The sequence below is a fragment of the Podarcis muralis genome, chromosome 16 (genome assembly GCF_964188315.1).
Source record: "Podarcis muralis chromosome 16, rPodMur119.hap1.1, whole genome shotgun sequence".
NCBI classification, from domain to species: Eukaryota; Metazoa; Chordata; class Lepidosauria; order Squamata; family Lacertidae; genus Podarcis; species Podarcis muralis.
In genome coordinates, this window is record NC_135670.1 from 18,315,045 (window position 1) to 18,330,360 (window position 15,316).

Below are 15,316 nucleotides of genomic sequence, written 5' to 3' on the forward strand. Positions count from 1 at the left end.
TATATTTGAACATGGCTATCATATCACCCCTTAACCTCCTCTTCTCCAGGCTAAACATGCCCAGCTCCCTTAGCCATTCCTCATAAGGCATCGTTTCCAGGCCTTTGACCATTTTGGTTGCCCTCCTCTGGACACGTTCCAGTTTGTCAGTGTCCTTCTTGAACTGTGGTGCCCAGAACTGGACACAGTACTCCAGGTGAGGTCTGACCAGAGCAGAATACAGTGGCACTATTACTTCCCTTGATCTAGATGCTATACTCCTATTGATGCAGCCCAGAATTGCATTGGCTTTTTTAGCTGCCGCGTCACACTGTTGGCTCATGTCAAGTTTGTGGTCAACCAAGACTCCTAGATCGTTTTCACATGTACTGCTCTCAAGCCAGGTGTCACCCATCTTGTATTTGTGCCTCTCATTTTTTTTTGCCCAAGTGCAATACTTTACATTTCTCCCTGTTAAAGTTCATCTTGTTTGTTTTGGCCCAGTTCTCTAATCTGTCAAGGTCATTTTGAAGTGTGATCCTGTCCTCTGGGGTGTTAGCCACCCCTCCCAGTTTGGTGTCATCTGCAAATTTGATCAGGATGCCCTTGAGTCCATCATCCAAGTCGTTGATAAAGATGTTACTTGGCAAATTGCTCTTTATACAGAAGTTACTGCACTAGACATCACTTTTTTTTGATGCCTGGTTTGATTCGATTTCGAATACAAATGTAGAAGCCCATGCACATCCAGTGCCGCCAGTTTATACGGATGTTTGAATTCGCAATTATCTTATAGGAAAGGGTTCCTTTTGAACCAGGGCGATTAGCAACCATTCAAAAAGGAAAAAATCATTGTTTCTCCTGACTGCTGATGCTATTGGTTGCCATTGTTTGATGTCACAGACAAGCTGAACACCAAAGGGTTGGGGCTTGCTGAGAGAGGTCAGAACAAGAAACATGAGCCTGGGGGAAGGGTAAGTGTTGGTGAAGGAGAAGACCTTGTGGCCTGAAATATACTCTGAGTTGAGAGTGGATTCCATTCTCTTTATTCAGCTCATAGTGGTGAGGAGGAATATGGCCTAACTGGGCAAAGAGCAATTGAACCTGGGGAGGATAGGCAAAGGGGATGTGGGGGCCTGGAGAACTGATATTTAAAGGATGAGCAGGGGAGGTAGGAATCTTTGCATTTATTCCAGAGACTTCCATTTATTCCCCCAAAACATCAGGTTCTAGATTCACTCTGGAAATTCTCCTGGCCTCCATCAGACACCATGTTTGGGATAAGGAGGATTTCTCCTCCTGCAGGAGTACAGGTTCCCGCCGCCCCCAAAATCCATTTCCATATCAATTTACCTTCCTTGTAAGTGTTCCCTGTTCTGTGCACTTAACTGCTGATTTATTATTCCTTCTGGTAGATGGTGGTCTTGCTAGTTCTCTCCACTTTGAGAACTCGTTCTGGTTGGCAAAGCAAAATTATGAGTCTCCTCTCAGTAACATTGTCCAGGGGTCTCATATGCATCCACTCTACTAAATCCCACCCCCCTCCTGAGTCCTGTGGGTGGCATCTGAGAGGCTTATAAATCGAGAGGTTTTTTTGAGCTTCTCATAGAAAAGAGTTGGAAACCTAGGAGAGGCCTACATAGGAGCCATAAATCCTCCTGCCATGAACTGGTTGTCTTTAAGATTCCATAGGGCATTCCTAGGATCTGCAGTGTGGCACCCATTGCACCCTCAGGTGCCATGCCTGGCCCATCCCATATTTTGGGTTTTTTTTAATAGTGTATTTTATCATCATTGGAATGTCTGGCTGGAAAATGATTCTCACCTGCTTACCTCTCTTTCCTCTAAATGCTTCTAGGGACTAGCATTTTTGTTTGGTATATATTTTGCCTGATTTTCACTAGCTGTTAGGGGAGCGGTTCTTTGCCCTAATTTTCTTTTTCTTGTATTTTGCCTTGGTTTTTTTGTTACTGTTTGATCTGAGGACAACCTTGTCACTGAATCCGTAGGCAATAGGCAGCAGCATAGTCGCGTCAGGCTTTCTGTCTTTTGCTGATTTGTACTTTTCGTTAGAGGAGTCTTTGCAGTCTTGTAGCAATAGCCCCATATTTCTTGAAGAACATTTCCAAGACTTCTCGGTAGGTTTACGGCCATGAAAAGCTCTGCTTGAGCACTTTGCCCTCTTAGTTTGCAGCTGTTGAATGGCTCAAGTATATCATTCCAGACTTCACACAAAATACCAGCCTCCAAACGGTGCTTTATGTCCCTCAGGATCTTTGCACCTGACATTTGAGATTCATCTTCCTCAATTCTCTCTAGGGCTCTGAGGATGTTGTCACGTATACCTTCAGCATTGACACTCTGAGAAATTTGAGCATTAGACACTCGTTTGTCAGTGAGTTTCCACAGTCGCTTCCAGCATATTGCTGTTTCCATGTGGGATTCAATCACATTCAGGCAGATTCAGCTTGCACAATTAAGGAAGGTTTGGAACTCTTAAACAACAAATACACTTTTTGCAATAAAGAAAGTGATTGAAAAATGCACTGGAAAGTGTGGGATTGCAGAGTTTCCAGACCAAGCTCCAAGGGGAGCTCCACATAGAACACACTGCAGTAGTCCAGTCTCAGGATCACTAACCCTTAGATTATAGTGGCAGGATAAAGGTAAAAGGTAAAGGTACCCCTGACCGTTAGGTCCAGTCACGGATAACTTGGGGGTTGCGGCACTCATCTCGCTCTATAGGCTGAGGGAGCCAGCGTTTGTCCACAAACAGCTTCTGGGTCATGTGGCCAGCATGACCAAGCCGCTTCTGGCGAACCAGAGCAGCGCACGGAAATGCCGTTTACCTTCCCGCCGGAGCGGTACCTATTTATCTACTTGCACTTTGATGTGCTTTCGAACTGCTAGGTGGGCAGGAGCAGGGACCGAGCAACGGGAGCTCACCCCATCACGGAGATTCGAATTGCCAACCTTCTGATCAGCAAGCCCTAGCCTCTGTGGTTTAGATCACAGTGCCACCCAGGATAGCCTAATCCAAATATGTGTCAAGCTGGTGCAGCAGATGAAGCTGATGAAAGGCTCGCTTAGCCATAGGGAACCCTTAAGCCTCAGAAGTGTAGCAACACATTGCTACCTTTTTAGAGGTGACTTCTTCCTTATTTTCTTCTGAATTTCTTGACAGCTACCAAATTAGCTGCCTTTCTCCCAGTGGCGTAGCGTGGGGGGTGCAGGGGGGGCCGGCCGCACCGGGCGCAACATCTGGGTTAGGGCAAATCCACAGGTTAGGGGGCGCAAATCCACGGGTTAGGGGGCGCAAATTACTTGCCTTGCCCCGGGTGCTGTCAACCCACGCTACGCCACTGCTTTCTCCTGCTTGCAGAAATCCCAGCGACCACCTGCTGATTGACAACCATGAACCCCAAACAGTCTTTACGCCTCTTCGGGTTCCTCCTGACATTTGCCACCGCTCTGGCCACGGATCTGATGCCGAGGCAAAACATCCAGATAAGTGAGTAACTCACAGGAAGACAGAGGCAGAAGCTGCACTCTGGGGAGATATTAAAGGGTGCCTGGAAGGAGATGAGCGAGATTTCAAACCTAGGACTGCCCTACGTCTGGATTTTCCCAGACATTACTGGGATTTCAAAGGCAGAATTGACGTCCAGGGCGAATTTCCGAAAGGCGGTGCTTTGTCCTGGATCTTGGGCAAGTCAGTCAAACAACTTTTGGAGTGTCCTGGTTTTTACTTTTTAAAATAGGGCAACCCTACCAAACCTGTTATTTCAAAGGTAACTGGTTTGGAAGGGACCCGAGGCATCATTCAGATTGACATCGCCCCCACGCCCCACCCCCAACAAACCTCATAACAGGTATCAACGTGCTGTTGTATGAACTGCCAACAAAGCAAATGGGTCTCATTGCTCCCCCTGGTGGAATTTGCTTATAGCAACTCGATTGTTCAGCAGGAAACACATCCCCCTTTCTTTGCTAGCTACAGACACCAAAGCATTACCTGCACTGCACCTGTGCTGCTGCCACCCATTATCTTCCCTCCACAGTGCCTAGCTGCACGTTGAATGCATGACACCCCAGACTCAGATCCACCCTGCGACTTTTCAATTTCCCTTCCTTCCTTCCTTCCTTCCTTCCTTCCTTCCTTCCTTCCTTCCAAGTGTCCACCCAGTGTTTCATCGCCCCCTCTGAGGCCTCCGTAGCCCCCAAGCATCCATATAGGGTTCCCAGTCTGATGCCAGCACCAGTATTGGTAGATGGAAAGGAGGAGTTTGAGGTGGCCCAGAACTTGGACTCTTGACATCATCCTGGAAAGCTGCAATATCTCACTGACTGCAAGGGCTGTGGACCAAATGATCAATCCTAGGAAGCTAAAGTGCATGCTCCAAAGGTGGTGACTCAGTTCCACAAACACTGCCCTAACAAAGCCAGCGGCACATGCCCCTCTTAACTGCCAGGTTTCAAGGTGCTTCTTTCAAAATGGCGCCAGGCTATGTCTTGCACTGTCCATGTTTGGGACGGAGGTGCGGCATATGCACATATATACCACCAGGGCTGGGCAATATGTGGTTTTCAACATTGCGATATATATCACCAACTAAACATTGCGATGCATCGATATATCACAGTGCCTGAAATAAGGACAGAGCTATGTAAAGGCACTGGCTGGCTTCAAAGTTTATCTCACATTGCAATTTTTGCATAGCACACACACACACACACACACACACACACACGCAAGCACCATGATTCACGATATATAGCCAGGTCAAAAATTATGAAACCGATATCATGATATGGACTTCAGACCATTTTTGGATGATATATTGATATATCACCCACCCCTATAGACCACCCAATGTTCGGCCCCTGTAAGACACCTTCAGCATCAAGGAACAAAAGGCACACCCTGACTTCGCCCCTGGGGACCGGGAAGCAAGAAAGCTGAGCTCCACTAGCCACTGAAAACCAGAACTGGTTACCCAGTCCATCCAAAATGTGTGGCTCTCTGGTTAAAAGCAGGCCAGGTTATCTACCTCCCACCCCCACCCCCTGGTCAGTTGGCATTGCTTGCTGGAAATGTACCTAACATCTTTTCCCTTCCTCAGGGAACCCTCGACCAATTATTGCACAATACCACCAAAAGGGAGTTACAGATTGTGCCACTTTTGTCCTGAGCACAGATAGGAAAACTCTCTATGTGGGAGCCAGAGACACCGTTGTCGCTCTTGACACTGACAGAGCTAAAATCAACAACCAAAAGGGCATGGTGAGTAAGAAACGGCAATTCAGAATAAGAAGTGCGGGGGGAAGACTTGGGGTAGTCTTCTGGTTAGCCCTCCTCTAGACAGTGGCGTAGCGTGGGGGGTGCAGGGGGGCCCGGCCGCACCGGGCGCAACATCTGGGGTTAGGGCAAATCCACAGGTTAGGGGCACAAATCCACGGGTTAGGGGGCGCAAATCTACGGGTTAGGGGGCGCAAATTACTTGCCTTGCCCCGGGTGCTGACAACCCACGCTACGCCACTGCCTCTAGAGATGACAGCCCTTGTCTCCCCCCACCCACCACTTTTTGGAGAGATGTTGGGAAGCCTTTTCTGAAAAGGTTTCCTACATGTGCACTGGAGTTCTTTGCGTTTCAGCCCTCACCCTGGCCAAACCATTGTTTGCTGTTAGACACCCCAACCAGGAAACTGTGGCTTGTGTGCTTGCCATCCAAACCGGGTGTGAAAGAAACCACAGCTTGTAGTTGGTTTATAGTCCTGGTATGATGTGCAATAAAAAAAATTGTGGTGTGGTCACACCAGGGAATATCCAAATTTATCATAGAGGGGAGAAGAGAGAAAGAGCAAAGGCAAGGATGGGGAAGAAATTGAGTTCACAGTTTAATGTGAACCCACTCAACTGACACCTTGCCCCAAACAATGCACAAACTGAAGCACAACTATTATTCAAAACTCACGCTTTTCTGAATTTCGGAATGTAGTTCTGCAGCCAAAAAGTGTCAATCAGGAGAACTGTTTGCAAAATGTATGTGTATGTGTATATGTGTGTGTGTGTGTGTCTGTGTGTATGTAAACATACAAAATGTATTACATTAGGCAAAACTGCCCACAACAATGTGCATTAGGAGAAACTTGCGCTAAAACGCTGGCATTTTTTGTGAGGACTTCAGAAAAATAAAGCACGAATCAATACAGAAATGTGGAGAATTGAACTTAAGATTAGAAAAGTAAGAAACCGAGTGAAAGCAAACTAGATGGCTTCATCCATCCCTATTGCACGCAGGCAGAAGGCTCAGCCCCACAGTTTGCCATTTCTGTCAACTTAGTTACCGTTTTATTCGAATACAGAGACTGTTGCTGGTAAATACAGGCAGTCTTTATTTATTTATGTATTGGCTTATTTAACAGCATTTCTAAATCACTTAATTTTTTTTCTCAAGAGAACTCGAAGCGGTATACATAAACACAACATTGAAACAGTATTTTTTTTATTAAAAAAAATCCCAGATGTGTTAGCTTAAGGCTGAGCATTTGCACTCTTGGCAACAAGCCTTGTTGTTGTTATCTTTCTCTAAAGCTCCCTTCTTCCACTTTTCCTGTAATAGGTACGCTGGGCCCCCACGAGGGAGATAAAGGACATCTGTAAACTCAAAGGCAAACAGGAGGTAATGGGGTGAGGGGTAGAGGATAAGGGAAGTTTTACAACCTAAGAATGTGGTGTGCAGGGCTGGCCCACTCATGGGTCTGGGTGAGGTACTTGCCTCAGGGGCGGCAGCTGGGAAAGTCGGCAAATCTGGTCTCCCAGGAGTGCACCGTTCACCGTTCTGCTCCTCTTCAGCCCACCTCCTGCGCAGCCCTCCTGCAGCCACAGCCGCCTCCTCTTCCACAGACACCCCACCCGGCAGTTGCCACAGCAGCCTTATCCTCCAGTGCTCGCCTCAGCAGCATGAGCAGGAGAGGCTGTCTTGTCACGTTCTGAAGTGGAGCAGTACTAACCCAATGCTATTACATCCAAGCTCTAAAATCTTCTAGCTGCACTGCTGCTTCATGATTCTATGACTAAATAAATAGATGCACCATCCCTTGAAACCTTCAAGATCCCTTTTGAGCTTGCAGAGCAGGAAAGGGGCTGGCTTTTCGTGCTTTTTAACAACCTGCCAGTGGAAGCCTCCTCTGGGATAGAAATGTTACCTGGAAGTTGAATCCTGATTTCCCCCTCTTCTTCTCCACAGATGGAATGCTTGAATTTTATCCATGTCGTGGTGCAACTGAATGACACACACCTTTACATCTGCGGGACGTATGCTTTCAAACCCACCTGTGCTTACATTGTGAGTTCCTGGGGGAGAGAGAGGGGGGGATGACAAGGGCCTTCAGTGTGACTGGTCCTGTTCAGTGGGACTCTTACTCCCAGGCTCAGGGGTTGGGGGACACGGGTGGTGCTGTGGTCTAAACCACGGAGCCTCCTGGGCTTGCTGATCAGAAGGTTGGCAGTTTGAATCCGTGTGACGGGGTGAGCTCCTGTTGCTCTGTACCAGCTTCTGCCAACCTAGCAGTTTGAAAGCATACTAGTGGAATTTGCTGCCAAGGAGTGTAGTGGAGTTTCCTTCTTTGGAGGTCTTTTTGCAGAGGCTTGACAACCATATGTCAGGAGTGCTCTGATGGTGTTTCCTGCTTGGCAGGGGGTTGGACTCGATGGCCCTTGTGGTCTATTCCAACTCTATGATTCTATGATTCTAGTGCAAGTAGATAGATAGGTACCACTGCGGCAGGAAGGTGAATGGCATTTCCGTGAGCTCTGGCACTTGTCACTGTCCTCCGTGCGCCAGCAGCAATTTATTCATGCTAGCCCCATGACCCAGAAAGCTGTGTGTGGACAAACGCTGGCTCCCTTGGTCTGAAAAGCAAGATGAGGGCCGCACCACCCCATAATCGCCTTTGACTGCACTTAACCGTCATGGGGTCCTTGACCTTTACCTTTCTCTTACCGTATGTTCAAGCCCTACATTGGGCAAAAAGATTCCTGCATTTCAAGGGTTTGGCCCTTGTGATCCTTCCAATTCTATGATTCTACACAAACACGACTGGAACAGTATTCCTGCTGAGATACAACTACCTGTGCTTTCCAGAAACAGCTGAAGACAAGCTTTTCTATCTGTGTGAAAATGTGCCTGTCATCATGGGTGGTCATTTTGTATTGTGTTTAAACTCACATTCCATTGTTTTCATACTGGCTTTAAAACTATTTCAACTTCTGCTTCGTATGATGGTGAATTGTCTTGAAAAGTATATGTAAAAGAAAACTCATAAATTAATAAACAGCAACACCTTCAGTCTCCATATTGAATGAATGAAGAGGTTATATCAGGGGTCAGCAACCTTTTTCAGCCATGGGCTGGTCCACCGTCCCTCAGACCATGTGGTGGGCTGGACTATATTTTTTTTTGGGGGGGGGGAATGAACAAATTCCTATGCCCCACAAATAACCCATAGATGCATTTTAAATAAAAGCTCACATTCTACCCATGTAAAAACACCAGGCAGGCCCCACAAATAACTCAGAAATGCATTTTAAATAAAATGACAAATTCTACTCATGTAAAAACACGCTGATTCCCAGACTGTCCGCGGGCCGGATTGAGAAAGTGATTGGGCCGCATCCAGTCCCCAGGCCTTAGGTTGCTTACCCCTGGGTTATCTAAAGCCATGGGTAGTGACAGTAGCAGGTCAGTAATAAAACACCTGGTGTCTGTGAAGTTGACTCTTTATGCCACCTACCCACCCCTGAAACTAGAGTAGCCTAGGGACTGAGATGGGACGCGGGTGGCGCTGTGGGTAAAAGCCTCAGTGCCTAGGACTTGCCGATCGAAAGGTCGGCGGTTTGAATCCCCGCGGCGGGGTGCGCTCCCGTTGCTCGGTCCCAGCGCCTGCCAACCTAGCAGTTCAAAAGCACATCAAAGTGCAAGTAGATAAATAGGTATCGCTCTGGCGGGAAGGTAAACGGCATTTCTGTGCGCTGCTCTGGTTCGCCAGAAGCGGCTTGGTCATGCTGGCCACGTGACCCGGAAGTGTCTCCGGACAGCGCTGGCCCCTGGCCTCTTGAGTGAGATGGGCGCACAACCCTAGAGTCTGGCAAGACTGGCCCGTACGGGCAGGGGTACCTTTACCTTTACCTTAGGGACTGAGAGGCTGAGCCATAAGACCAGACATCCCTGGTCCAAATCTTGCTTCACCATGAAGTTGCTAGACAAACCTTAAGCAAGCCATTCTTGCTCACACCTCATCTCCCCCATCTGTAATAGGGGAATAAGAGTCAGAGTTTAGTCAGAGCTCAGTCTCACCATCTTCCAAACATAGAGCCCATGTGGCTAAAGGATTCGCCCTTGGTTGGAAAGATCTGGGTTTGAGCCTCATCCAGCCACAAAACTTACTGAACATCTTTGAACCAGTTGAGCACTCCCTCTTGACCTAACCACGAAATTGTTGGAAGGATAAGAACAAAGCAAGGGACCAACATATAGCACCCTGAACTCCTTGGAGGAAGAGAAGACCCGTGCTCAAAATGCAACAGATATATTTATGCATAGTGATATTAGCAGGAAATGACATATCCCAAATTCAGCAGCAATCGGGACGCTTGGTTTCTGAAGCACACCATCCCATACATTCTGTTCCTTTTTGTCTCTTCCCTTTCCTTTTCCTGTCTTGCTAGGACCTACAAACATTTGCTGTGGTGACTGATGCAGACGGCAACCACCGCCTCCTGGATGGGAAAGGTGTCACCCCCTATACTAACAAGTATAAGAACACAGCAATTCTCGTTGGTGAGCCATCTGGAAAGGGAAGGGATTCACTTCCTTTGATATTGAATGTTTGCAGCACCCCCTAATGCCCCCTCCTGAGCCACTTTCCTGCCCCCACGACTCATTGCGAAAGCTCTCTTCCAGCCTCCCACAACTGAGCACCCTTCTGATGTTTTTGGACTACAAATCATCTGTGTTGGCTGGGGCAGGTGGGAGTTGTAGTCTTAAACATCTGGAGAGCATCCTTCTGAGGGAAACCCCCGGACTGTCTCCTGCCTATTTGAATGCTAGAAGGGTATTTGTTCTTATTTAAATATATGACTAGCCCCAACACTAACCACTACACCACACTGGATTCCTAGAGCACTTCTGCAATGGGGCAGCTATATAAATCAAGTAGGTAAATAAATATGGGGAAAGCAAAATAACACTCAGAGAAATATTTTCCTTGAAGCTTGAATTTGTTTTATTCTGGATTGTTTCATTTGATATTATGATGTGTAGTCAACCACGTTGAGATTTTCTCTCTCTTTAAAATATAAAGCAGTATAGAAATAACAGCAGCAGCAGCAACAACAACAGTGTGTGAAGTGGCATGCTGTGCATTGCACAGATCCATGCAGGTGCCTTTCACATGGATATGCACTGGAGACAAGATGCCCACTTTGAGATACAACTTGTAGGGTCAGGACCAGCCCATCCATGAAGCAGTCTGAGGCAGCCCCCTCAGGCAGTGGAATCCAAGGGTGGCCTTCCTCAACACACACACACACACACACACACACACACACACACACACACACACTGTTGCCTCCACTAGAGAAGCAGCTGCGGCACCTTCCAGGAAGAGACCTCACAAGAGCAGCATAAAATATTATGAGAGCCCTTTGAGATCTCGCTGCAGCCGCAAGACTTGTGGGGCGGCAAGGGGGGGGGGGCATACGGCATATGCAGGGCACGCTTTCTCGTTTTGCCTCTGGTGGCAAAACGGGATGAGCCATGTCTGTGTAGTGGTCCTGGGGAGAGAGCTGATCAAGGTGAGAAAAGCACGCTCGCTGCCAAGATCTATAGCCAAGCATCTCCAGGGTAAAAATGGGGGCAGTGTATTACCAGAAATCCAGAAAGCAGGGACTGTTCCTGGGAAAGAACCATCTTCTTTCCTGTCTTTACTCTGCAGATGGTGAACTTTATGCAGCTACCAAGAATGACTTTCAAGGGATAGACCCTATCATCACTCGTACCCTGGGCAGCAAGACAATTTTGAAGACAGAGCAGTGGATGGAATGTAAGAGCAGGTTTGGGGCACTGAGGGAGTGGGAAGTTTCTTAATCATCCAAATAGAGTCCAGTGACTCCCACTGCCCACCACTGCCTGGTCACCTGGGCAGCTGATACGTTAATGGATTGGTTGGACGCAGAGGAATGGAGGGAGGAATCAGCTGGGGAACCACCAAGGAGAAAAGGCTCAGAGACCGGGGAGTTGTGGTAGGACAAAGATGAGTGCTCACAGGGAGAAAACTGGGAAGAGGAGGTGTCGGAAGCTGAGGAGGCAACAGGGCTTAGTGAGCGGGAAGAATCTGTAACAGAGAGAAGTCCAGAATAGAGGCAGAAGATGAAGCAGGGCAGGGGGGAGCCAAGAGGCAGAGATGAGTCCAGCTGCTGAAGGGCCATGGGTGTCTCCCCCTTCTGCTGCAACAAGCTCCCCTCCCCACTTGTCTCCCAGAACCTGAAGAAACTTGAAAAGTGTGAAGGAGAGTCTCTGATTGCCTGGAATAAACCCTGGAGAAGGGACTTAGACAGCTGTGGGGAGGTGAGAGCTTTCAGTCTCAGCAACTGCTTCATGGGGCCAATACTTAGCAGAGATGGGTTGTTGTGCTCATTAGGCCTGACACTTCTGTACAGATCCTGTTTTTGCTAATAAAGAGTTAACACCAACTTGCACAGTGTGATTTACTGCTGGCTGGCTCCTGACAGTTAACAGGTTGGTGCCTGGAGAAGATGCATCTCCTCAACAGCCAGCATTCCCTTTGGAATTCACGCCAGTGGGGTCATGAAGTGAGAGGGTGAAGGGCATCTCATGTCTGGTCTTTTTGTGGCTTCCCTCTGCAGCTGATGCAACGTTTGTGGCCTCCATCAACATCCCAGTTGCCCCAGATGATCAGAAAATCTACTTCTTCTTTTCGGAAACAGCAAGGGAATTCAACTACTTGGAAAAGGTGGTTGTTTCGAGGGTGGCGCGCATTTGCAAGGTGAGCTGCCTCCAAAATCAAGGGCACATTTGAGCTGGGACTTGCTTGGCCTCTTTTTTTAACCCTTGAATGTCTAAAGGAGTAAGATGTGAGCATGTGCAGAGTGGCTGTCCCTTGCCTTTTGTCCTGGCATATCTGGAATTGGAAAAGACAGCTTCCCAGGAAGGAAATGGAGCCAGAATTTAATTTTAATTATGCTAATATAATGGAAAGACCAAGCATTTGGGGGGACTTTTTCATTTAGAAGAAAAGGCAACAGTAAGGCTGCAGAGGTGGATAGACTCAATTTTTCCCTCTTTCATACTGCTACAAATTTGAGGGCCACCCCCCTGAAGTAGATTCAGGGCCCGATAAATGAGAAGACTTCTTCAAACAGTATGTTATTCTCCAGGGGGCCCCGGTCTCAGGAATTTCATCTTCTCACGAAAGTTGCCATGACCCCCAGGTTTCAACAGGGTCAGGCCTGGAGTGGGCAGCCTCAGGCAGATGATGGTGAAGGTGGAGGGAGTGGCAACTCAGGTCGGAAGTTCTGTCTCTTTACTCCGGCTGTTAGGGAGAGGGAAGCAGACCCACTAGCTCTGCACACCAGTTCTCCCGCAAAACAGAGCCTCTTGGGGAACTGGGAAGGACTTGGAGAAGCTGAGATGGAGCTGGGGTGGCAGAACACCATCCCATCACTGAGAACCTGGGGCTGCCTTTGTTGATGGGACCAGACACACTTACCTTGATGAAGCACACATCTTAAGTACACCTTTCCTGTAAGGGGAGAAAGTGCCTCATGAATGAAGCTTGCTATGCCTTGTCCTTAATAGCTTGGTGGGAAGGGCACAGCAGCTTGTTGAGACATCTTTGTTTGCTTTTGTCCAGTCATGAAAACTGGAACCTGCTTTTAAATTCTTGTAATGAGACTCCTGTGCCTTAGTACATTTCCGAGCACAATTCAAAGTGTTGGTGTTGACCTTTAAAGCCCTAAACGGCCTCTGCCCAGTATACCTGAAGGAGCGTCTCCACCCCCATCATTCTGCCCAGACGCTGAGGTCCAGCTCCAAGGGCCTTCTGGCGGTTCCCTCACTGCGAGAAGCAAAACTACAGGAAACCAGGCAGAGGGCCTTCTTGGTAGTGGCGCCCGCCCTGTGGAACGCCCTCCCATCAGATGTCAAAACGATAAACAACTACCTGACATTCAGAAGACATCTTAAGGCAGCCCTGTTCAGGGAAGTTTTTAATGTATGATATTTTAGTGTTTTTTGGTTTCTATGGAAGCCGCCCAGAGTGGCTGGGGAAACCCAGCCAGATGGGCGGGGTACAAATAATTTATTATTATTATTATTATTATTATTATTATTATTATTATTATTAGCCTACTGTCAGACCTGTGCCTACTGCACACCTGGGTGAAGATTTCTCTCTTTGTTGCGGTGTTTGGGGGCAGCAGCCAGGGCAAAAGTAGTTGCAAGCAAAGACAGGGCTTCCAGTGCAGCACTCTCCGAACAGAGCAAGGGCAAGTTCAGGGAATCCACGTAGGCCAAACCAGGAACCAGCAGCAAAACTGAGAAAGAGTTCAAGGTCAATATCACAGGGTTGTCCACAAGGTACAACATCGCAGGGAGGCATAACTAGAGTTGGGAAGAATGAGCTAGAGCCTGGAGGGCGGTGATGGCACCAGCTTCTTCCCTTCCCAGGATCTCTACCATTCTGTGATTCTATGAAAGCAGTCAAGCACAAAGAAAGCAAGAACAATAGCAGGATTAATAGAGGAAAAACAGCAATTGTGATTACCCAAAGAGCCATAAGAGAATCCCAGGGCCTGTTCCTTAAAAGGTTGCCCCTGTCTTCCGCCCGAAGGCCAACAAAGAGAAAGGAGTTAAGTCTCACAGATAAACTGGACATCAGAAATGAAGATGCTGCAACAACAAAAGGGCATGAGGGCAGTGGGAGGGAGGGAGATCAGGAGGGGCCAGGGGAGGAAATAAGAGATGACTCGTTTGTCAATCGTCTTGCTTTTCCATCCTCTTCAGAATGATGCTGGAGGAGAAAAGTTGCTGCAGAAGAAATGGACGACATTTGTAAAAGCTACTCTCTCCTGCACCCCAGAGGGGCAGTTACCTTACAGTGTCATTCAGCATGTATTTGCCCTTCCACATCATGGAGGCGACACAGTTCTCTATGCTGTCTTCACTCCTCAGTGGTAAGGCTGCGACAACTCATTGTACCCAGGGCTATTGTGTGCCGTAGCCGCTCAAAATAAGGATGGAGAAGAGATCTGGCTCACGTCCCCTTTTTAACAGAAACCTGCCTAATCTGCACTTCCCTGAACAGCAGGTGAACTGGAACACAACTATCCTTTGAAATCTGCACTGCTCTGAATTTTGCAATGCAGTTCAAAAGAAAAAAGGGGGGGGGAGTGTGGGAAAATGCCCATGTTGGGCAAGTGTGCCTAGATGCCTAAATTTATGAAAGTAATGTACAAAAAGAATCATAATAGGTGAAAATCTCTTGCAAAAAAAGAAAATGCATCTCTTTGGGGAAATATGTACTAATTACAGAGAATTTTTTTATGTGGACTTCTTCGAAAAATTCACAAACAGATATGGACATTGTCAATAGCTGTGTGTCAATCCGAACTTTTTCTGTGGTTTATTACCATAGATTGTGGCATGAGTAAAGGTTGGCATAACTTCATATGAAAAGAGATCCCCTTTATGAACTTTTCTTGACCTGGAAACCGGAAGTTGTGTCAGAGCCCTGCATTGTGGGTGCCCTATAGTTGGCGCCAGTGCTTGGTAGTGTATGTATGAATACATGTGAGCGCCGGACATACATGTGGTTTCTGACACACACATTGCAACAAGGTGACAAGCTGATTTTCACACTGGAAAAGTGAGAAAGCAACATCAGATTCATCCATCCCTATCTTGGAATCCATTCTTTGGTCCCACGGCGCACTAAACAGTAATGAAGATAAGTGCCTCTGAGCATTTGCAGAGTGCCTTTTCATTCTAGTGGTGCAGCTGACTTGCCCATCTCTTTGCAGGAAAGTGGGAAATCTCTGGAGCTCGGCAGTCTGTGCCTTCAGCCTTGCTGCTATCAACAAAGTCTTTGATGATGGGAAATTCAAAGAGGAAAGCAGCTTTTCCCAATGGATGACTTATGAGGGGGAGGTCCCAGACCCTCGCCCTGGCAGTGTGAGTATCGCTTCAAGCCCTCTTAGAAGGGTGTGAGCAGGGACCAGGTGAACATGAGCTTCTGGTGGGGAATGCTTACAAAA

General features: G+C 47.6%; 1 protein-coding gene across 1 annotated transcript in view; it reads left to right on the forward strand.

The window, feature by feature from the left end:
- The first annotated feature begins 734 nt into the window (after window positions 1-734).
- LOC114586116 (semaphorin-4A-like) overlaps window positions 735-15,316 on the forward strand; it is a 29,507-nt gene continuing 14,925 nt past the window's right edge. Inside the window, exons 1-10 of the mRNA XM_028709094.2 lie at window positions 735-953; window positions 3,362-3,490; window positions 5,103-5,263; window positions 6,603-6,662; window positions 7,230-7,328; window positions 9,710-9,821; window positions 10,978-11,085; window positions 11,909-12,048; window positions 14,067-14,236; window positions 15,083-15,233. Coding sequence (XP_028564927.2) covers window positions 3,394-3,490; window positions 5,103-5,263; window positions 6,603-6,662; window positions 7,230-7,328; window positions 9,710-9,821; window positions 10,978-11,085; window positions 11,909-12,048; window positions 14,067-14,236; window positions 15,083-15,233 — 1,098 coding nt within the window. The 5' untranslated portion in view covers window positions 735-953; window positions 3,362-3,393. The remainder of the gene's footprint in view (window positions 954-3,361; window positions 3,491-5,102; window positions 5,264-6,602; window positions 6,663-7,229; window positions 7,329-9,709; window positions 9,822-10,977; window positions 11,086-11,908; window positions 12,049-14,066; window positions 14,237-15,082; window positions 15,234-15,316) is intronic.